Source organism: Impatiens glandulifera, chromosome 1 (assembly GCF_907164915.1).
Source record: "Impatiens glandulifera chromosome 1, dImpGla2.1, whole genome shotgun sequence".
NCBI classification, from domain to species: domain Eukaryota; kingdom Viridiplantae; phylum Streptophyta; class Magnoliopsida; order Ericales; family Balsaminaceae; genus Impatiens; species Impatiens glandulifera.
In genome coordinates this window covers 28,668,437-28,691,976 of record NC_061862.1, presented here as the reverse complement: position 1 = coordinate 28,691,976, position 23,540 = coordinate 28,668,437, and the positions used below count along the sequence as shown (strand labels likewise).

The following is a 23,540-nucleotide window of genomic DNA, read 5'->3' as shown; positions in this document are numbered from 1 at the left end:
TGAGAATTTGAAAGTGTGAGGTCGTAAATAGTTGTTAGTTTGGCGAGCATTTGAAAGTGTGAGGTCATGAGATGGAGGTCGGGTGGTGGTTGGTTTGTCGAGTGTGAGGTCGGAATTAGTTGTTAGTTTGGCGAGAATTTGAAAGTGTGAGGTCATGAGGTGGAGGTTAAGTGGTGAGTGGTGTGTCAAGTGTGATGTCGTAATTAGTGGGTTGTTTGGCAAGCATTTGAAAGTATGAGGTCACGAGATGGAGATCGGTTAGTGGGTGGTTTATCGAGTGTGAGGTTGGGAATTAGTGGTTAGTTTGACGAGCATTTGAAAGTGTGAGGTCACGAGATGGAGGGGTGGTGGGTGGTTTGTGGATTGTGAAGTCAGAATTAGTGGTTGGTTTGACGAGTATTTGAAAGTGTGAGGTCACGAGGTGGAGGTCAAGTGGGTGGTGGGTGGTTTGTCGAGTGTGAAGTCGGAATTAGTGGTTGGTTTGACGTGCATTTGAAAGTGTGAGATCACGAGATGGAGGTTAGGTGGGTGGTTTGTCGAGTGTGAGGTCGGAATTAAGATTTGGTGGTTGAGTTTGACGAGAGATAAGAGATGTGTCATCTATTGAGGTCGAGTAATATTGGTGGGTGGTTCTCGGAGGGAATAAAAATGCATACAATGATCAATTGAGGGTTAAATGGGATGTTGATGAAATAAAATATATGTTAACATTAAGTTTAAAATTAAATTTAATTTTTATAAATTAAAACTAATTTTAGATTAATTAAATTTGAATAATATTAATTTTATTTAAAATATTTATAAATAAATAATATTTTAAGTATATTATTATTTGATTTAGACTAGTTATATAGGTAGGTGTTATTAAATTTGTCTGGTTTAGATTTAATGTTAATTAATTAATATACCCCAACTAGATATTCAAAAGGAATTCTCTAGACTAAGAGACATGTATGGTATTTTAGCACATTAATAATTTCAAGTTTAATTAATTTATTTATTTTAATATAGGAAACTATCAGTAATCTTAAAACGATAATTTATTGTTAACGTTTTTTTATTTTTTATTTTGTCGCTGTATTTAAATAATTTTTATCAATTTTAATATACATTACCTTTTTAAAATAAAAAGATAGTATAACCCATTTAAATAATTAAGACTATAAATAACCTAACAAAATTCTCATTTTTTAACTATATAAATGTTTATTTGTAGTTTCTGAAATTTGAAATAAAAGAAGTGTAAAAGTTTTTTATATTTAATCTGAACAATCCAATAGTTTATAAGATTTAAGAATGTGTAAATTAATTCAAATAGAATATGGAACATAGACTCTTTCACAATTTATTACTTTATATTTGACAATTTAAAAATAATGTTTAATTTGTTCAGGAAATCTTTCCACGGGAGAGTTAATCTCTTTATTTTAAAAGTAATTATATAAAAATTACTTCAAAAATATATTATTATTTTTTCTTGGCTGGATAGTAGTTATCTTGGACCTACATTGAATACAAGTCCCTTTTAAAACAAAATGTTGGACCTAGTCACATGTATATATAATATTATGTATAACAAATTAATTAACTCGTTTGTCCTATATATATATGTATATATATAAATATATATATGTATATATATAAATATATATGTATATATATTACTTTGTTAATGTTTAAATTATTATAATGATCAACTGTATATATTTTTTAAGTGGTGTGACTATTTTTTTCTTTCTTTTTAAGTAATTCATATCAAAATTTATTATCAAGGAAATAATAAATGAATATAATTATAGATTAATTTTTAATATAAAAAATTAATAGAAACTGTATCTTACTTTGAGTGTTTTAAGTGGGATTAACATGTCGTATCTTGAAAATCATTATTGTCACTTGAGTTACCATAGACTCTTAGTGGATAACCACATTCGTATTACATCTGTATTTTGGTTGATAATCAGATGAATAATTTCTAAATTTAATTTTGTATGATATTATTAATATCATTTTGCTTTATATTATTCAATTTTTTTTTTTATAAAAATGAATGATTTATGAAGATACATTTAGATAATTGTGTGAATTATGATAGTGGTAGCATGGTAGCTAGGATATACCTATATTAAATGATTTTAAATAATAATAATAATTCTGAGCTATCTTTTTAAATGTGGTTTGAGTTGCACTTGCACAAATATTTTGAATGGTATTTTAGAGTTTTCAAATAAAACATATTATCCCAAAATTGAAGGTAATATTTTTTATTTTTGTGGAGGAGACTCCATAATTTCATTGTTATCATGTGAGAGTGGACCATGATGAAGTGATTCGATGATCGACTTGGATTCTTTTAGAGTCATTGAATGTTTACCCTCGTTATTCAAAGTCATTCAGGCCTATAACTAATCACAAAATTACCTTTAAAATCTTAATTTTCGGGTGAATCGGGTTATAAATGGTAATATCGTTAACCAAGACTTGTGGAACAAGAAAGGGATCACCATTTGTGTTTGGCGAAGAGAATTTGCGCCATACCTTCTTATGAGTGTGGAATTTATATATGCCTTAGTTTGATGATTGCTTAATTTTACATGCATGGTTAATATAGATATTATTCCGAAAATAAACAATATTTTTCGACAACATACAAAGACCAACTTAACCCTGACTATTATTTGAGTGATATTTATAATTATTTTTAAACGTTTAAATATAATATATTAGCGGATGAGCTCTATATTTCAATATGTTAATATTTTTGTTCACTTGTTAATTCTTCTTGTTTCACTTTATTTTTGCTATTTTTTTTTCAATATATTTTACACTTTCTCTCATGTCATTGCAAAATTAACATTTTATTTAAAAATAAATAAAGACATTACACCATGTGATAATGTAAGACACAACATTATTACTTAAATATTAATTATTAATTGTTCTTGTTAACAAGAATTCAAAAGAGGAGTGATAGGGAAATGTAATTTAGAAAAAGAAAAAAATATATAAAAAGTAAGGAGAGAGAAGGGAGAAAAAATTTGTTAATTTTTCAACAAATCAAATTGCGTCAAATAATTCTTTTTCTCAAATTTCCACTCCCCATATTTCTTAATTCAAAACTACTACTACGGTGAGAGTTGCCTTAATTTATAATAGACGAGTTAGGTTAGAAGTAATAAAACTATAGAGCTTATAATACAATGGTTAAAGAAACAAATAACTTTTAATAATTAATTAAAATTATTGTACTCCTATTTTTATTTTTAAATTTAATTTATTTAGTTTAGCAATTATATTGTTATTCATTCCATTCATTCATTCATTGTTAAAATATCCAATATCTATTCTGATGAATAATAATTTAACAACCAAAAAATCTTAGATCTCTCTTTGCCTTGTCTTTTTTTCACGAGTCAATTTTCTCTAGAATCATCCATCAATCTAATTTAGAATATATTCATCAATATAAGACTTTTTTTTATTTATTTTTAGTCTTTTAACACTATATTAAGCTAAATTTTTGAAATTTAATTATGGAACAATTTATAATGAACATGCATTGGTGGAATTGATCAATCATATTCCACATCATGCCATATGCAGATTTAATCATTGTACTTTTCACATTCTTTAAACAACACAATTATTGTACATCTTATCTTTATGTACTAGTAGACTATTTAGTTTTTTTGTATCTTGTCATTTTCAATACTAAAGAGGATAATTAAGCTTTTGTCTTTCAAATGATATTTTTCTGAGTTACAACTTAAGTCACTTCCTTTTTCTTTTTATTTTAAATAATTAAATTTGTGATTATATTAGTTTAATTATGTACTCAGTACTCAGTTTAATTATTTGCTCCCCTATTTTACTATTTACTTATTGTAATAATTAACGGTGAGGATGTTTGATAAAGTTAAATAATAAAATTATTTACTTTTTTTATATATATTTGTAATAATATTTAATAATTAATATTATATATATTTAGATATATTTTATATTTTTAAAATATTAATCACTGTCATTTTTTTTATAAAAATTATTAATAATAAATAACTATCTACATACATTATTTCGTTAATAATATAATTTAAATTAATAATAAAAAAATTTATAATATTAAACTCAAATAATTTATCATTTCTTTTTAAATTATATTTTTTATTAAAAATGGTATATGTATTATAAAAAAAAATATTGTTCAAAAACAAGGAAACAAAAAATACATTTAAAAAATGAAAAAATATTAAAGATAAAACAAATACCAAACTAAGTCAAATGATTAACTTAAAAAAATGATGAACTCCTTGACCGAACAATAAATTCAGAGAATTAAAAACATATCTATATATATATAATGATGCTTAATTTTTAAAGTGTCCGGATTGCCGGGTCGAGAGCTGTGGTTAATTTTGATATATGTGAGAGTAAATGGATACTTGGGTCGGATTGTGGGTTGACCCGCCCATAAACTTAAAACGGTTAAAAATAAAATTAAAAATGTTTTAGGTATGATTCGAACTTACACCCTAACAAAACAAGTACAACCTTTTAACCAACTAGGCTAATAACACTTTATATTTTAAATTCAACCCAAAATTTGATAAACGTGTGACATTTTAACAATATAAGTTTAACTTTTTAACTAACTAATCTATATATATATATATATAATGATGTTTAATTTTTAAAGTGTCCGGATTGCTGGGTCGAGAGCTGTGGTTAATTTGGATATATGTGAGAGTAAATGGATACTTGGGTCGGATTGTGTGTTGACCCGCCCATAAAATTTTTACCGTAATATTTTTTTCACAATTTTTTATATTATTACTCGTGCAAATACACGGGATACATGCTAGTTGTATATATAATAGAATATGTTACTATAACAATTCTGTATAATTAAAAAGTAAAATTTATTTATATTAATAATTAAATAATATATAAAGGAAAAAAATTAATACAAAAGATAAATAAATACAAAAATAACTATAAAGAAAAAAACTTCACACTACAACCTTAAATAACAAATAAAGAAGGTAAAAAAAATATTATAATAACTTATTTAGCAAAAACAAGGATGGTTTATACCCGTTTATAAAAATATTATAATAACTTATTTAGCAAAATCAAGAATGGTTTATGCCGTTTAAAAAAATATTATAATAACTTATCAAAAGGATGTGCATATTGTTTATTTATTTTTTTAAATAAAGTAAAAATAGTAATGAAACCGTGTAGTTATGATTTTCAGCTTAAACTCAAAGTACTTTCATATATAATTGAACCCGTGATATTTTGGTATTTTAAGTCGACTCTTAGCACTGAGCTACTTTGGTGAAGTTTAAAATGTGGTCACACATAGCCCGCAAACACCAGGGCCGGCCCTGAGAATTTGGGACCAATGCAAATTCAAATTTTAGGGCCCTAAAATAGTAAAAAAAAAATTAATTTTTTATAATATAAAATTATATATAAATTATTAATATATTATAACAAGATTAAAAATGAGATATTATATAATATATATTTAATATTATAGTAAAAAATAAAATTAATCATATAATACTATTAAATATTAAAAAATGAGGCCTATAAAAGTGGGCCCTAGGCAACTGCATAGGTTGCCTTACCCGCAAACACATATAACCATTTAATCAGGCGCAGAACTTGACTTAATCAGGTGCAAAACTTGACGTCTGACAGACTCAAACTCAGAACCTCTTAAGGAGGTTGGAGAGGGGTCAAATCTGCTGTTAAAAATTTGGTGCTTCAACCTACACCACTTTTACAAAAATTGGTTGGAGATATCCAACTTTTGTTGTCGTTAGGCTAGAAAAGGGGATTAGATATTTTTCATTTCATTGAAATTGTGTTTGTTTATTTAGTCATTAATATTAATAATAATTTAATTGTTCAATTCCATTGAACATCTAAGAAAACATGTCTAATAAATGGAGGTCATCTCAAATAAAAACTTGTTTTTTTATTTTATCATTTTATGTGCAGTGTTAGGTTAACATGGGTCAGATACTTTTGTTGTGCCTTCTTAAAAAAAAAGAAATACATAATAGAGGTCGGAGATCCTTTTTTCAATTATTGTTTCTCAATTCTCCTTTATGATGTATAAATAATTCATCGAATGAGAATATACTTATATTATAATTATTAAATTTAATATTTTAATTAATTATTGAGCAAACCAAAATAATCATTAAGAATAACAATCCAAAAAAACACATCACGAAATTGAAAAGAATAAAAATTACTTCAAAATAATTTTGCCCAAATGCATACAATCAAAACAAATCCTTAACTAATTTATTCACTTTTTCAACAAACAAAAAAAAATCTATTAAAACGACATTAATATAAAAAAATTTACAAAACTCAATGCAAGTAAATTTCCTTCAATGTTTCAACACACAGATGACAACAAGAACAACAAATCTATAACTCTATTGGAAAAGGCGAAATACAAAAGAGGGGCTCTTCAAATCAATAAACTTATTATTCTCTATGTCGAGCGACTGTAAATAAACGATTTCTTTCGGTTCTTCATTCACTCCTCTCTGTGTTGCATAATCCAACGCCATTTCGTAGTCAACCTGCCATTTTTTTGCCAATTTTCAAATTAACTTTCTTTCTGCATGATATCGTGCTTTTAATTAACACTTTTACCAACCTGCTCGACATGTTGCGCGAGTTTTTCTTTAAGGGTCTCCTTGGTTATCAAGCGAGACGAAACTTTCTTCAGAATTTCTGCATCTTCATCTTCATAGCGTGTTTTTTTCGAGGCATGTTTCAGAGCCATGTCTTTTAGGACCTCGTATATGGCGCCTGTTGCATCAGGTATATACCTGCCAAACATGTTCCGAATTAGGATTTGAATTCTCAGTTTATTTTTTTCGCTCATTCATAAAATAACAAATTTCAAATCGTTGGCTTTACTTGCTCAAATTTCTTTTTCTCTCCTGCTGCTCACGAGCTTGAATTCTCTTCATGATTTTTGACTTTAGCTGGATGCAGCATTGTTTAATGGAAGCCTAGAGGCAGCATCATGATGTCATGATAATTATGATCTGGTTATTTGAAATTTATTATCTAATTCAAAAAAATGTATACCTTTACAGCAGAAGCTATTTCACTTATGTCATCACCGATATACTCTTTGCCGGTCCCTTTGAATGGGATTTTTGTGCTTACAATGCTGACAAAGACACCAATTTTATCTTGTGTCTGGTTAATCTTGTAACTGTTCCAACTGAAAGAAGATTATATTATGAACACAATTTTCCTTTCTCTAACACTTTCTAGGATAGGCTTTAAAAATATTCATTATCTTTGCATGTAAATATGTATGCCTTACTTGATTCTTTTCATGGCAGTCCTTGTGACAACATCAGCGCCTTGCTCAAACAGAAGAGGAATTCGATTTGCAAATCTGAAAATATTCAGCCCCTGGACTCAAGCAGACAAAGGAAAGTAAGTAGGTCGAGCCACGAGATGCAAATATATTTTCGTGGCATGGTGGATGCGGTCAGATATTGTAGAGTTACAAACAGTACATGACAATGGAAAATGAGGCTGCTTACTTGTTTGACATCCTTTCCACCAACACTAACACCTGCTTCAACAATGAATGGATGGCCTTCAAAGACTTGAGCACTGACCAAAAAAAGTTCCATAATAAGTTCATGAACAGGTTCCTAAGACTGCTACAATTAGGGAGAAAGTACATTCAGCAGTGCTTTACATCAAATTACAACCTTCCCGAGTATGTTGCAACCATATCAGGGTGCAGCTCTTTTATGATTCCAAGACGAAGGTTATATTCCCCGGCAGGACTAAGACACTGAAGAAGTTATTGGTGCATGCAAGATCAGAAAGTTGATAAGATCATAAATTTACTAGATAAATAATACAATCAAGAAAACAGTATTTAGCTTACATCGCCACTAGGATCATCAAACTTAGCTTGGCGAAACAATTGATGGATGCGAACTATTTGCTGAGAGGTAAGAGACTTCACAGGCATGTTAGGTTTAAATTCTGGACCCATTTCCCCTAAAAATAAAAAAGGATAACAGAAAGCGGTCAATATATGCAACTTGCAGCCCACAAGTAGGCTTATTCCCGTTGACTCTAGGGACAGAGATATCTTTGTTATTTGCATGATCAAATGAACCATGGGTGTTGCATGTATTAAAACTAGGATGGCTGTAAACCGATCCCTAAAAAATCTAGCTTTACATGTGCCTGAACATCAGAGTACGTCACCTTGTTGACTTGTAAACAGTGGCTACCCTCGAGACCAATAACAACTAACCATTTGGCTAATGAGCTCTGTTCACACTGTTGTCAAATTTGGTTCTAATATGCACATCTTTTAGTTTAATATTAATTATGTACAATCAGACTAGGCTTAAATGTCACATATACGTAACTTTGCCCACTAAAATTGCTTCAAAGTGTGCCCACGGTCTAAGATCTCTTCTCTCCCTTAAACAATCTAAAACTTAGTCAGTTAGTTGAGAAGTTGTCCTATAAACTTTCAATTTACTGAGTTCTCACTATCATCAAAAAATAAAACCAGCTCAAATTTAGTTATTAGAAAAACTCATAAATAAAGTCTCAATCTCATAAAGAATGATAAACATAAACATTTCTGGAAATAAATATGAATCATATATGGTTAGGTATTAGAAAAACTCATAAAGAAAGCCATTTTCAGTAACATGAGTGTAAGATTATCATAATCCACAAACAAATCCTTGTCATTAGAGAGTTGGCTATAGTTTGATTGAAAAAGTGACTTCTGATTCTTAACTTCCGCTACTTTCAACACGACCTCATCTTATAAACAAATAAGATGTTGAAAATGTTACCTATTAGACGTTCAGCATGTGCCTTCATTATGTTGACAAATTCATGCTGAAGAAATTGTAGTAGGGTTGTCTTTGAAGTTTCTGTAATAAGGTGTTTAATGAGAAGCAAATCCACAGCTGAAGGGTGGAATTTTGTGTCAAGTGGGGCTGGTGGCATTACATCAGTTCTTCTTGCAAATCTAATGGTGACATTCTTACTTCACAAGAGGAAAAGGAATGAGAAAAACAAGAAAAAGGATCCAAAAATTATTTCAGACAGTAAAATATAAGATAACTTATGACATTAAAAAATGAATGTGCATGGTTGTGTACAGGAGAGAGAGAGAGAGAGAGAGAGAGAGAGAGAGAGAGAACATACTCTGATGTATCTGAGATAAATTTAAAAAGAAATTGAGAATAGGGTGTTATAACAGCCATTTGCCGCATATAATGCAATATCTTGGACTGCAAATTAAGTCAAGACAATGCAAAACTCATTAACCTTACATGTTTAAACATTGATGCAGTGCATGACCAAAGAAATACAGCTGAACTATGCCCACAAAAAGGAGACATAGGGTGAGAACGAGTGAGTGAAGTTCAACTTAATTCTGCAAAGTTAAACCGTCCAGCTAAATTAAATCATGATATTTGAATATATTTGTGTGAAACCACTCACACGGTAAGTAGTCCAATTTCCTTCAATGACAACTTGTATTTCTGCTCCATGCCACTTATCCTTATTGCTTCGTTTTTCATGTAGATGTATGTGAGGAATATTCCTAACAAAATAGAAATGTCATGTGTTATATTTAACAAAATGAACTATTAAAAAAAGTGCAATAGGTTTCTAAATTATAGTAACTATTACATGCATATCTTACCTATGAATGTCTATGTCCAGCTTGCAAAGAGTAACAAAATTCTGACCCTTCATAGCTGATGAGATCTCAATTGGTAGACCAGTACTCATTTTGGACCAAATTAATGCCTGTGTAAGGTTATCACAAATGAAGAAATATGAAATTATAATATCAACATAGCTCATCAAACCTTTGGTAACATCTCAAGACTATAACAGAAGAACAAACAATTATGACATTGTAGCTTCATGACTTTTAACAAGCACATATCCACTTATAAAGAATATAAAATACAATCTTACCATCTTTGCACCAAGTCCATATTTTCCACGTGTCTGCTTCAAGCCATATTTGGTACCCGACAACACTGCATAAATAGGATATCACTTCTTACTTGGTTGTGTTCCCCATGGAAAATGCGACGTTCACATGAACTGTGGTGTGTTGGTAATGAAATTTTTTGTTTTTAAAAAAAAGATCATCACTTAATATTGCTTCTCCTAGTCTATAGCATTGTTAACTTATTATGAGTTCCTCATATTGCAAGAAAAAAATGATAGAAAAGTCCAATGTTATTTGGCTTAGATAGAAAGAAAAACTCATATTTTGCATCATTATCAAACCTCGTCCAAACATATTAGGAATATCATCATGAGGCATTCCTTTGCCATTATCCTGTATGCAGAAAAGAAGAGAAATCAAGCACACATTCAAAAGTTTAGCAAAAGGAGGAAAATGAAATGTTATTCAGGCTAGTCTAATTCCAACTAACTAAGCCAATTAAAAAAGAAAACTGAGGTTAGACACTCAATTTACAAGACAGAAATCAAACCTTACAAGTCACCCTGTAGAAGGAAGCCTCACCACGACCCTTACCGGGTGCTTTTACAGCAGGTTGCTCTTTTGGTTTCTTCCCCAGAACAGCATTTTTTGTTTGGATTTCTTGAAAACGAACTTCTTTAGCTATCCTTTTCTAGTGACAGCAAGAAGTGGAATATATGCTAAATACTCCAATTAGGGTATAACTAGCTCAGTAATGTGTTTCTCCTCCCCCCCGCCAAAATTCAAAGCATTCTTCGTGTAAAGCATGTCAATTATGTAAGACAACTAATTAAATTGGTAAGATTCTGATAAAAAAACTATGATCACTTAGTTGTCACCTGCTTGATACCTCTTAGTTTTCATTTTTTTTTACTTTATCACACTCATGGACCTCAGGAGCATAGTTATTGACCTATTTGAAAATATGTATTTATTTTTTCTCATCGGATCACCGTTGGGATAATAGTGTGATTTATTTGTACAAATTTGGTCTTTAAGTGAAACAAATAGAGAAATGAAACACCACAAAATGGTGTTCCAAATAGGCTCAATAACATAAGTCAGCTGACTGATCAATGTGACTGCACATAAAAATCGAATCCCCATACTGCTTAATATACATGAAAAAGATAAGAGCAGCTCTCAACCGAGACTGCCACTGAAGAACTAAGACCACTAATTATAAAACTTTTCCAATGTTTTTATCAAGATAAAACGGTGTCTCTCTATCTCTCATTAAGGACTAATTGGCCAAGCAATGCATACCTCACGAGCCTTGATTGTCTCAAAGTCATCATATAACGCCTCATCAATTCTTTCACGGTCAACAAGTCCAATCATGGAGTTGAATTTACTTCTCACTATCTCTTCACTGCATCAATCGACGTAACAAAATCAAAACATGTCGTCGCTTTGACATTGAAACTTATTTCCTTTCGAACAGGACTAATTGCTACTCCTACAAATTAGCATTCTTAACCATAGGCCTTGCTATCTACATCATAATTATTTATGTCAAAAGATAACAATGGAACTATTTATGTGAGACACATTGTTTCTCACATTGTTATCTCAACGAATGGAAGCTCTGCGATTGACTCCGCGGAATCCAGTGCATTTTCAACAAGTTCTCTCACAGTAGTGTAAAGACTTTTTCCAGGCTGAAAATATAGAATTACAATAACAGGAGTAATAAAAGATGATAAACACTTGAAATTCGTAATGAATTCGTTTGCTAGTATACAGATAACATAAATTGAACTCACATTATCAAATCCGGCAATATTCTTGTTTTCAGCAAAGAATTCAGCCGGCGATTCTTCCAAACAGAAATGCACAAATCGGCGCTTGAAATTAGTCTAGCTGATGATAAACACAAGGATATTGTGTATAGAGAGAGAGAGAGAGAGAAATTACTTTGTTTGAGAGTGCTATCTTTGGCCTTTCTCGGGGTCTTTGACTTTCCTTTCTTTTTTTCCGGCGAACTATCGCTGCTACCTTCTCCTCCGGTATTCATTTCCGGCGCTGAAAACAGGATTGAACTTCAAAGGATTCGTCTCCCACACTAGAATAGATGCTTCGCTCTGGAGGTATGATGATCCATCGTCCAAATTGGTGTGTATCAAATTACTGTGAGTGTGACTTCATCAGATCAGTCGGTCTCTGGGGGCGTCAATCCACTACAACACACTGTAAATGTTTTCCCGCCAATAACCAGCTTCGTAAGGCCCATTGGGCGGGCCATTAAACTTACCTTGGGCTATCTATATACATATTAATCTTATTGCATACACATATTGTTTAAAATAAATACTCATATTGAGCCCTTTTTTTTAATGAAAATTTTAATAATGTGATAAAAAGAAAATTTATTAAATTTTTTGAGTATACTAAAAATATGAAAAAGTTTCACACAATTTATACTACAAAATCATATATATATATTATACTTTATCTAAAATTGAAGTGGAGATATAAAAGTAAGAATAAAAGAGATGCACATTTTTCTCTCTAAAAAAAAGTTTTTAAAAATGGTGAAAAGTCGTTTACTCATGTCGTCCAGTGACTTTTTAGATCGGAGGGAGCTTTGTTTTTCTTTCCTTTGCTTAAATTTGAATTGGTGTTATATTTTGTTCTGTACGACAATTTATTTAGCCAGATTCGATTTTTCGTCTCGAATTTTTGTAAAACGAATAATACTTTCAATCTTTGGTGGGCTGTTTGTTACTCATACCTTCCAATCGTGTTGATGACCATTTCTCGAGTTTGTATTCATCTCCTTCTTTGTAGCAAGAGAAATAAAATTGTCGGATTTTGAGTGTTTTATATTTTTTATTTTAAAGAGTTTTTTGAATTAATATTTTATCTGAAGACCCTTTTACATGTATCTTCTAATGATTTTGATAATTTTCTCACTTTTTAACCATATTTGTATATGGTTAGTTATCATTTGGCATAACTTTTTTCGGCGTTGGTTACCAACCATCGAGCAAAGATAAATTTTACGCTACTTAATTGGTTTGTTCAACTTGTTCTTCATCATCACTTATTGTTATTAAATTAAAATGAGTTCGTCGTTGGAGTTACTCTAAAGAAACCGTGTAATTGATGGATTAGTTTCATTATAATCTTAATCTTTGCAAATCTATTTTATGTAACGTCTAGATTTTATTTTTTTAGATGTTATTTTTTATGTGAAATTAATGTTTTATATGTAACTCTTTATCTATATATAATGATGCTTAATTTTTAAAGTGTTCGGATTGTCGGGTCGAGAGTTGTGGTTAATTTTGATATATATGTGAGAGTAAATGGATACATTGGTCGGATTGTGGGTTGACCCGCCTATAAATTTCAAACGGTTAAAAATAAATGCTTAATTTTCAAAGTGTTCGAATTGTCGGGTCGAGAGTTGTGGTTAATTTGGATATATATGTGAGAGTAAATGGATACTTGAATCGGATTGTGGGTTGATCCACTCATAAACTTCAAACGGTTAAAAATAAAATTAAAAATCTATATGTATGTTTTAAATTTACAACCTTGTTAACAAGTACAACCATTTAACCAACTAGACTAATAAGACTTTGTATTTTAATTTCAATACTAAATTTGATGAAAGTGAGACATTTTAACAATATAAAAAGACTTATAAAAAAGTGTGAGTCACAAGATGATGGTCAATTGAGGAGTTAAGTGGGTATCGATGTGATAAAATATATGTTAACAATAAGTTTAAGATTAAACTTATTTTTTATAAACTAAAACCAATTTTAAATTAATTAGATTTACTTAATATTAATTTTATCTAAAATAATTATAAATAAATTATATTTTGTATATATTATAAGATTCATGTTAGTTGATTTAATATGAATTAATTTCTTATAAAAAAAATGGAGACGTAAATATACTAACATTTTAAATAAAAAAATTAAAAATTTGTCACAAATAAAAATAATAGTTATGTTTTTTTTTTTAAATTGTGGTTAGGTTGTCCTTGTTAGTCTTAATTTGAATATAATTTTTTAATTTGGAATAAAGACATTTGAGTAATCTATGTTTAGGAGATAAACATGTTATCTTAGGTTAAAAAAATACCAAAAAAATAATATGTTACCTCTTCTGACTAAATTTTCAGTGACTAGTAAAATATGGCCTTGTTCGGATTGGGGTTTTTGAAAAACCAAGAGAGGGAAAAAATAATGATTGGTGATGATTTGGAGGAGGTGGTGATTATTTTTAGTAAAAAAGACTCAAAGAGTATTGATATATATGAATAAAATAAAAAAATAATAATTTAAAATAGAGGGTATTTTAATATTTTGGTTAATGAAATTATTGATATGATTGTTGAGAAGTGATTAATTGAAAAATTAATTTTGAATGAATTTAAAAAAAAAAAAACAAAGTTTATGACACGACAATTAAGTCAAAAGTGATTAAAAAAAAATTATTTACAAAACTTAAACTTTTTTTTATTATTTTATTATATTTCTCTTTCTTTTTATATTTTTCAATAATTTTTTTGAACTCTAACTTTATTCCCCTATCTACAAATTACAATACATAAATTATTTTAATTTTCATTCAAGGTGTAACTTTTAATAATTAGGAAAAATGTTGTTTTGAAAATGACTGTATATCTTAAAACACATCATACTCAAGTTTTTTTATCCCATTCTAAAATAAAATAAAATTATGGACAGTTATTTAACCACCGGTCTGCAACATCAACCAAAGGCAAATGAATCAATATATCAAACCAGCAACCCGGTCCATTTAAACCGGTGCAGTTTCATCTACGCTGTAGCCAGAGCCATTACTCTCTTTCAATTTCCACTCCAAATCCCAGGTTGCACGGAACCGATCTAGAGACAAGACATGGCAGAAACCCCCCGTATTGCCATCCTCGGCGCAGGTATATTTGTCAAGACTCAGTACATTCCAAGATTGGCTGAGATCTCCGATCTAGTAATCCTCAAAGCGATATGGAGCCGTTCTAAGGTAACCCAATTAACCTTTATTGCATCTTACGTGAGATCGATCGGTGCGTGATGCGTTTAATTCCAGGAATCAGCTACTGTTGCCACTGAAGTTGCCAGAAAGATTTTTCCAGATGTTGAATGTAAGTGGGGTGACGAAGGTCTAGACGAGATTATTCATGATAGTTCAATTATTGGGGTTGCAGTTGTTCTTGCTGGCCAATCTCAGGTCTGTCTAAATTATAGTATTATAGATGGCTAAAGGTTGTTTTTTTAAACTTGAATTCTTTCATAAAGGTTGATATCTCATTGAAGATGTTGAAGGCAGGGAAGCATGTTCTTCAAGGTATATAGTATAACTTAAAGGGGGTATATAATAGATGTTTTTCATCTGACTAATCAACCTGTTAATTCTTCTCATTGGAAAATGCCATGTATCTTTCAAGAGAAACCGGCTGCTTCTTGTAAGTGAATTTATTAGTTTTTTTTTATATATTCAATGTCTTTGTTACTCTTTTGCTTATCTTTATGAACCAAAATTTTGTAGCCATCATTGAGGCAGTATCTGCTTTGTCATCTTATAATTCTATATGTGGTTCTTGTCCCGGAAAACCCATCTGGGCTGTTGCAGAAAATTATCGGTTTGAACCTGCTTTGGTTGAGGTGGTTTATGGACTTATTATGTGTAATATTTTTGTTCACACATCTTTCTTTAAGCAATATCCGATATCTATTGTACACTTCTTACTGTTGGCAGAGTAGGAAATTAGTCACTGAGATCGGAGACATGATGAATGTCCAACTTATTGTAGAAGGATCGATGAACAGTTCAAATCCTTACTTCTCAAGTTCCTGGAGGCGTAATTTCGCTGTAACTTCTTTTTTTTTTCTTTCAAAAAGTTTGCTTTCTTGATATTGGATACAATGGTATGGTCCCTTGATGATGTCTTCATCATTTTTCCTTGTTAGGGAGGGTTTATTCTAGATATGGGTGTACATTTCATAGCTGGACTGAGAATGGTAACTTTTTACCAGCTTATAGTATAGTTTAATGAAAACAGGATATTTGTTTGTAACTATATCATTGTACATTCTTTTTTGAAAATAAAAAATAAAAAAACAGGTTGTTGGATGCGAGATTGATTGGGTTTCTGCTTTGACTTCTCACTTGGATTCGACGTTGCCTCCCCCAGACAACATCTCCTCATTATTGTAAGTTTTGAGGTCAAACACTGATATTTTATTAGGACTTATGCCAAAAAATTGAAACCTAAATGCTGTTTCTGAATTCTAGTCAACTGGAAAATGGTTGTTCTGGTATATTTGTCATGTTGGTATCATCAAAAGCACCTAAGGTAATGTGATTGAAGCACATTTTACTTGCCTTTTAAGAAGACCCTTTTTGCATTCTCCACTAATGTTTTATTGAGCTTGTAGATCTTCTGGCGAATTGTTGGATTAAAAGGAACTATCCAAATTGAGCGAGGAACCAGAGATAGCCAGCATGGTTACTCGGTAAGTGAAACTACAGTAGTGTCTTCTTTCTCGTCCAATGCGTTTGATTTCTAAGTCTTATTGTCGCACACAATTTGCAGGTTTCATTGTTTGGATCCAATGGGGAAAACAAGAGCCTGTTTTTTCCTTTTAGTGGAGTGACCGAAGAACTGAAAGCTTTTCTAAGTGATATCTCGCAGGCTAATCTAAAGGTATTTTGTAAGACAAATTCTATTTTGATCGCTTTCTAAAACTAAAATCTATGAGACCTCTCTTTTGGATGTTATTTTATGTGGCTTTGGCAGAAAGGAGCTTCTTATGAAGCTGAACACCGCAGCTCTTACATAGAAGGTGCTCGGGATGTTGCTGTTCTTGAAGCTATGCTAGAGTCCGGGAATAGGCAAGGAGAGCGAGTACAAGTCAAAAGGTTCTGATTCGAATCAGTCATTGTAACTTGGTTTTTTTTTGATCGGCCAAAAATTGCATTGTTTTTGTGAAACTAGTCAATAGGATTCGAATTGTTGTTTGCAAGACTCTGGAATATGTTGTATGCTTGCTTGGGGATATTAGAATTCATCTTATTAATCAGAAATTCAGAATCTCAAACTCACATGTAACAATTACATATATTGGATATGTTTGATTTTCAATTGAAATTAGAGTTAGAATTATAATTTGGTTCAACTTTACTTGTATTGTTTGTTTAATAACTAAAAACAATGAATTATATTAATGATTTTGTTAATTTTTTGATTGGGCTTTTTGTTGGATGATGGTTGCTTAACAATTTATGTGAAATTGTATTTAGCTTGAAAGCATAGCTGTTTAATAAAAATATCATCTTTAAAAAAGAAAGAAAGAAGTGTATATTTAGGGTTAGGTTCAAGTAAGAGAATGTGATCATAAGTTTAAGTAAAGGAACGAGAATATCATTTGAATTATTATTTATACTATTTTATTTGCCCAATAATTAATTTTTATATTTATTTTTTATATATTTATAATTTTATATATTTATTTTTATTCATTTTATTTATTCTTTTATTATTTAATTAAAAAATATATAAATAAATTAATTAATTAATCTAATACATATAGATATAAATAAATAAAAAATTAGTCAAAAGAAAAAAATTATTAATAAATTTTATATTTAATTTTATATTCTCTTTATATATATATATTTATTAATTAATATCATTATTATAATAATATAGTTTGGTTTGTTTATATTATAAATTTTAAATGTATTTATTTGAATAAAATTAATTTTAATAATTATTATTTTATATTAATATATTTTCATAATTGATTTATTATCTTATGTTCAAACAAAACCAGTCTAGTCATACATTAAAATAAATATTTTAACTTCTAAATAATAACCTAACTTTTCAAAAACAAATTAGAACACTTTAATTGTTTTTAATAATATATTAATACTCAAATATATATTAAATCAGTCCTAACAAACAAAATTTTATATAATCACTCAAATAAAGAGAAATACAATTATAATAATTTGATTTAAAGGTGTACTTTTATGGATTTTATAAAAATTTATATGTTCTAACGAGAAAATAAGAAGCAAAACTTGTCCAACAAAAAACCGAAGAAAAAAAACCACATACCAAATCTCCATATTTAATCATTTTTCCATTTTGAGGTTTCAATTCCATTATTCTCATTTTAATTTGTTATTCCATTATTTATTTATTTATATTAAACATTTTTTTTATTGAAATCTTGGTTTGTTGAAAGTTGATTATTTATGTATTAAAATATGATTATTTTACAGAAAATTTGTTTACTTATTTTTTTTACATAATATTTTTAAATTTTTAAAAAAGGTTATGTATATTAAAAATATAAAAAATCATTTAAACACAACAACAAAACATGAAAAAAAAATATAGTTCTCAATAAGTTATCGAGCTCGTAAATCATTGAGAAGTACGATTAACTTCCCCGACAGACTCTATTAGCTTCCTAAACGAATCTTAGAAAGCGTCATAATAATAGTATTATAAATGATACGCATCAGACGGCTACGATCATTGAAAGTTCGACGATTCTCTCTAACGAAATAGTCCATCAAAAAATATATGAGATGGTAACCCAAATATGTAATCATGTCATATGAGCCGCATCAATCCAGACTTTTCAGCAACTGCCCAAAGACTCAAGCATCACCCAAAAAATAATGCACAAAAGACTCTGTTGGGTCAAATTATTTTGACTAAGTGTTGAAATAATTTAACCACTGAGATTTTGATGATGAAATAACTTGTGAGTTTTGATACAGGTGTATTGAAACAATATGTCATAAGACTTGGATCTAATGAGGGTCATTAGACCGATTTTGGCTTTCATTGCATAAAATTAGACTTACAATCTAACTCATCGGAGTTAGACGTGTAGTCTAATAGACGTGTAATTAGACGGATGGTCTAATAGATACACGGAATTAGACGTAAGTCTAATGCATAGAATTAGACGTACAGTCTAACTCATCGGAGTTAGATGTGTAGTCTAATGAATGCACAGAATTAGACGTACAGTCTAACGTATTGGAGTTAGACGTGTAGTCTAATAGACTTGTAATTAGACGGGTAGTCTAATTAATTTTTGGAATTAGACGTACAGTCTAATAGATTTGTAATTAGACGGGTAGTCTAATTTATGCAGAATTAGACGTGTAGTCTAACTCAGTGGAGTTAGACGTGTAGTCTAATAGAAAGTGAAAGTTAGACGTGCTTCTAACTCCTTCAGACAATTCTGAGGTAGAACTGGAATTAGACGTGCAGTCTAACTCAGTGGAGTTAGACATGCAGTCTAATGGTTATTGAATAATTAGACGTGTAGTCTAATTAGTGAAAGTTAGACGTGCGTCTAACTCCTTCAGACAAGTCTGAGGTAGAACCAGAATTATACGTGCAGTCTAACTCAGTGGAGTTAGACGTGCAGTCTAATGGTTTAAATCCCTAACAGGATTTCTTTCAAACTGTTTTTCATAAGTCTTCATCCTTAGCCAGACCCCTGTCTCTATCGATAAAGCCGATCCTATCAGACTCTAAACACTAGCCACCACTCGACAATACAAAAGTAAGTGAGTTGTCAATTCAACCTTTTCGTGACACATATGACTAGCCATAATACAACATTTTTTATGAACATATCATCCGTTACAATTCCATCATGAATAACGCTCTATCCAAAAGACAAGATATTGGATGGAATATTTGACTCCCAAAATTTTTCCCAACAAAAAATATATGGAATCATCTTAGCGAATAACTTGTAATAATGTCCTACACAGAAATTATTCATCTAGCCAACGCATAACGTTTTGTTTAGACGGAGACACTTGCTTGCGTCCTACTAAAAGTAAAAGTCTATTATGTGATGAAGTCTCCATAATGTTTATCTCCTTTTATATCTAATTCGGCTAGCGAAATCACTAGATTGAGAATTAAACATGTCCTTTATTGTAATATTTCTACAAATAACAATGAAAGTAGGCTTAGGATACGTAATAACTAGACTTTTGACACTATACAAAATGTCGTCCTAAAATTTAATCGAATGACCATCCCCTACAATGAATTTAGACTTATCACTAAAACTTTTTCACATAAAATAAATTCCCCTAAAATGCTACACCCTACTGAATAATTAGACATTTTGGTGAACCAACCAGACCAATCATAATCATATTTAAATCTGATTATCGATGTCCAAAGACTATTCGGCTCCATTATACTACACTATTTTGATAGAAAAGTCTTATTTAAAGGAATAAGATGACGAATATTTAGACCTCATTGATTTTTAAAATATTTAACCTTATCCCAACTAACTAGAAGAAAAAATGATGAGTTAGAAGATCCACATAGAAATTTACATATTATTCTCTCAATTTTTACTGTCACACTTTTGAGGAGAATGAATAATGACATCATATATGTGATAATATATGACAACACACTCTTAATAAAGATTAGCCGACCCTTTCGAGATTATTTTTTACTTTTCTATCTAGACAGTTTACATTCCATTTTAGTGATAATCGAGTCTCAAGTGACCTTGGACCGTAATTTAGCACATAATGACATACCAAAATATGTTGACGGAAGACCACCAATTCTGAACCCCAACAAATTTGTCAACCTCATCCTTCTTCTATTTGAAACAAAATTTGAAAAAAAGATGTCTGACTTATTAAGATTAACTCGAAGACCGGAACATGCACCGAATAACCATAAAATACCCTAAAGGTGTTTAAACTTTCTATAGGTAGCATGAACCATGCAAAGCGTGTCATGAGCAAAAAATAAATGTGATAAGGCAAAATGATATATTTTTGACCCACAACTCACTCCACGGATGAGTCTGAGTTTTTTTTGCGAAAGGCATCAATTTTTAAAGAGCTTCCATAACAATGACGAACATAAAAAAAGAGAGTGAATCACCATATCTGATCCCTCTAGAGCTCTCGGAAAATCAATGAGAACTTCCATTAACAATGATATAAAACTTAACCGTCGAGAGAATAAATCTAATCTCTTTAATCCATTTCGCACCCATTCTCATTTTGTCCATTACATCAAATAAAAACTCTCAATTGACACGATCATAAACATTTTCGATGTCTAATTTGATAAAAGCACATTTTTTACCTCTTGAATTAGCTGAGTCAATGCACTCATTGACTGTTAATATGACATCATAGATTCAACGACCTTTGATGAATGACATCTGATTACTAGATATGACCGTCTCTAACACCTCAAGCAACCTATTGGCCAAACATTTTGCGACAATCTTATAGAATGATGAAACGAGACTAATAGACTTAAAATTCTTCACATTAATAGTTCCTAGAGCTTTACGAATGAGACATATCAAAGTAGAGTATCAACTCTTATCAAATGATGAAAATTGATAAAAATGATCAATTGCTTCCATAATTTCAGTTCTAAGGAAAGGACATGCTTCTTAAAAAAAGCAAAAGTAAGCCCATCGCATTTTGGCACTTTATCACTTCCACACCCCTTAATGGCCTCATGAACCTCCTCCAACGTAAAACGAGGCTCCAATATATCTTTTTGCGTTGAAATAATTGAATCAAAAGTTATACCATTCAATTTAGGTCTGACCTAAATGCCTCCTTAAACAAATTCTTATAGAATTTGACAATACTCATAGAGATTTCAGGTTCACTATCATGAACTTCTCCCTCGATTGAGATCAAATTAATCACATTATTTTTTTGGCGCATTAGAGGTCCCATAGAAAAACTTTGTGTTTCTATCTCCGACTCTTAACCATGTAGCTCTACTTCACCGGAGTGCCCCAATTTCTTCCTCCTTACACATATCGAGTAACTTGCTAACAATATGAATACGATAACTAACCTCTTCAACGGAGAGTTCACAAATTTCCTCATCCTCGTTAATGACATTAATTTTATTACACAAGTTATTGATTTTATCACAAAATAAAACACGATCTCCCACGATCCAACATTTGAGAAGCTTACGCAAATTCCTTAAATTCACAAAGAGATTACTCGACAAAGAACCAATCGATGTGTGATTCACCCACCATGATTGCACACGCGGTATGAAGTCTTCTTTGATCAACAATTTATTTTCAAATCTAAATGGTCGATATGTTCTTTCCATCTTTAGTGTTCCATCAAGATCGGTCAGTGATTTGAATAACTACATGGAATGACCTTTTGAAATATATTAGAAATACTCGAAAGATTGATTCACTAATTAGAAATTTTTTGATACGAGATTGAATGCGACCCTCATTGCCATTACCTCTCCTAAAGGTGAATTGACCATCTTTTAAAGGAAAATCGATAAGTTAAAGTTCTTCAATTGTCTTTGAGAACTCGCGCATTAGGCTACAATGTCTATTGACCCCTTTTCTTTTAGACGAGAATCTAACTTCGTTCATATCACCCGCAAAAACAATTGGTAAATCTTAGAGGTTAGCCATGTTTTTTATCTCATTAAAGAACTCTATTTTGAATTGTGAAAGAACTGGTCCATAGACCACTCAAATTACCCATCAGAAATTATCATCCCGATTTCTTAATTGAACGTTAATTGAGTATCTACCCAAATTAACATCCAATTTCTCATACATGTCTACATTCCATGCAACAAAATTCCACTTGACGCCCCTTTAGAATCAAGAGTCTCCCAACCACACAACCGTCAATTACATAAATTCCGATGTAAATAGACGCACTTAGAGAGAGAAATTTTTTCTGGAGATTTTTTTTCTCACATCGGGCACGACCGGCACATCAACGCCGCCGGAGCTTTTGACGTCGGAATGATCTCAAATTTCTCCAGTAGGTGCGTCTCTTTCCCCCCTACAATCTGACCGAAGGAATTTCAATTTGAACGGGGGAATCGGGAGAAATCACAATTATAGTTTCTAGATCGGATATTTAGGTCGTTTTCGGCACGATCGGCACAATCGGCACGATCGGCACATTCGGCACGATCGGCACGATCGGCACGAACAACACAAACGACACGGATTCTTTTCGCGACCGCGCTTCTACATCGGATGTCAGCCGCCATCCTCCAGCACCTTCGATCGGTTGTCGTGCGCCCTCTGGAACGTGTTCTATTGTGCAAGGAACGGTCGCGATCATCTTCTCTTACCGTTTACCGGAACATTTCGTCAAACCCCCTTCTGCAGAGACTTGACGTCAAATCGGCATCGGTCGCCCTCCTCTTCTCACTTTTCGTTTACAGGTTAGTTCGGACCTCGGTCGGGACATCAAACCACACCGCGAGGCGCGGGTAGGTCTCCATTGAACTTCTTTATCGCCGTTTGAATCAAGTGTTCGGTCTGGAGGAAGCTTTCGTAACTACATACCGTTCCAAAATTGCTTAAACCCTTTCTTGTTTGAGCAATTATTTTCAAGCCCCTGTTCCGGTGCGATTGGTTTCCAATCGTGCTGTTTGCGCCCACCC

At 31.1% G+C, this 23,540-nt stretch overlaps 2 protein-coding genes across 2 annotated transcripts; one reads left to right on the top strand and one right to left on the bottom strand.

Annotated features, from left to right (window-relative positions):
* Positions 1–6,268: 6,268 nt before the first annotated feature.
* LOC124921313 (DNA topoisomerase 6 subunit B) lies at positions 6,269–12,173 on the bottom strand. Its single transcript, XM_047461950.1, has 19 exons — positions 11,972–12,173; positions 11,821–11,873; positions 11,618–11,715; positions 11,321–11,426; positions 10,566–10,706; positions 10,357–10,408; positions 10,036–10,100; positions 9,755–9,861; positions 9,550–9,652; positions 9,250–9,335; positions 8,892–9,088; positions 7,955–8,070; positions 7,773–7,858; positions 7,599–7,671; positions 7,373–7,464; positions 7,129–7,267; positions 6,955–7,049; positions 6,689–6,863; positions 6,269–6,611 (listed from the first exon to the last, which is right to left on the bottom strand). The coding sequence occupies exons 1-19, from the start codon at positions 12,069–12,071 to the stop codon at positions 6,462–6,464; spliced, it is 2,034 nt and encodes a 677-aa protein (XP_047317906.1). The 5' UTR covers positions 12,072–12,173; the 3' UTR covers positions 6,269–6,461.
* Positions 12,174–14,852: 2,679 nt separating this feature from the next.
* On the top strand, positions 14,853–17,303 carry LOC124920754 (uncharacterized protein YMR315W). Its single transcript, XM_047461305.1, has 12 exons — positions 14,853–15,061; positions 15,128–15,268; positions 15,337–15,385; positions 15,486–15,503; positions 15,587–15,702; positions 15,797–15,910; positions 16,009–16,059; positions 16,163–16,251; positions 16,334–16,394; positions 16,477–16,554; positions 16,635–16,745; positions 16,839–17,303. The coding sequence occupies exons 1-12, from the start codon at positions 14,939–14,941 to the stop codon at positions 16,965–16,967; spliced, it is 1,080 nt and encodes a 359-aa protein (XP_047317261.1). The 5' UTR covers positions 14,853–14,938; the 3' UTR covers positions 16,968–17,303.
* Positions 17,304–23,540: the final 6,237 nt, after the last annotated feature.

What these genes read in the sequence shown, in the direction of transcription:
- LOC124921313 (XM_047461950.1), bottom strand. Translation starts at nt 12,071, where the DNA reads ATGAATACCGGAGGAGAAGGTAGCAGCGATAGTTCGCCGGAAAAAAAG. An exon ending in TTTATCTCAGATACATCAGA is followed by an intron (nt 9,089 to 9,249) that starts GTATGTTCTCTC and finishes CCTCTTGTGAAG; the next exon opens with TAAGAATGTCACCATTAGAT. An exon ending in AGAAAAAGAAATTTGAGCAA is followed by an intron (nt 6,864 to 6,954) that starts GTAAAGCCAACG and finishes CATGTTTGGCAG; the next exon opens with GTATATACCTGATGCAACAG.
- LOC124920754 (XM_047461305.1), top strand. Translation starts at nt 14,939, where the DNA reads ATGGCAGAAACCCCCCGTATTGCCATCCTCGGCGCAGGTATATTTGTC. An exon ending in CCTGGAGGCGTAATTTCGCT is followed by an intron (nt 15,911 to 16,008) that starts GTAACTTCTTTT and finishes TTTCCTTGTTAG; the next exon opens with GGAGGGTTTATTCTAGATAT. An exon ending in TCATAGCTGGACTGAGAATG is followed by an intron (nt 16,060 to 16,162) that starts GTAACTTTTTAC and finishes ATAAAAAAACAG; the next exon opens with GTTGTTGGATGCGAGATTGA.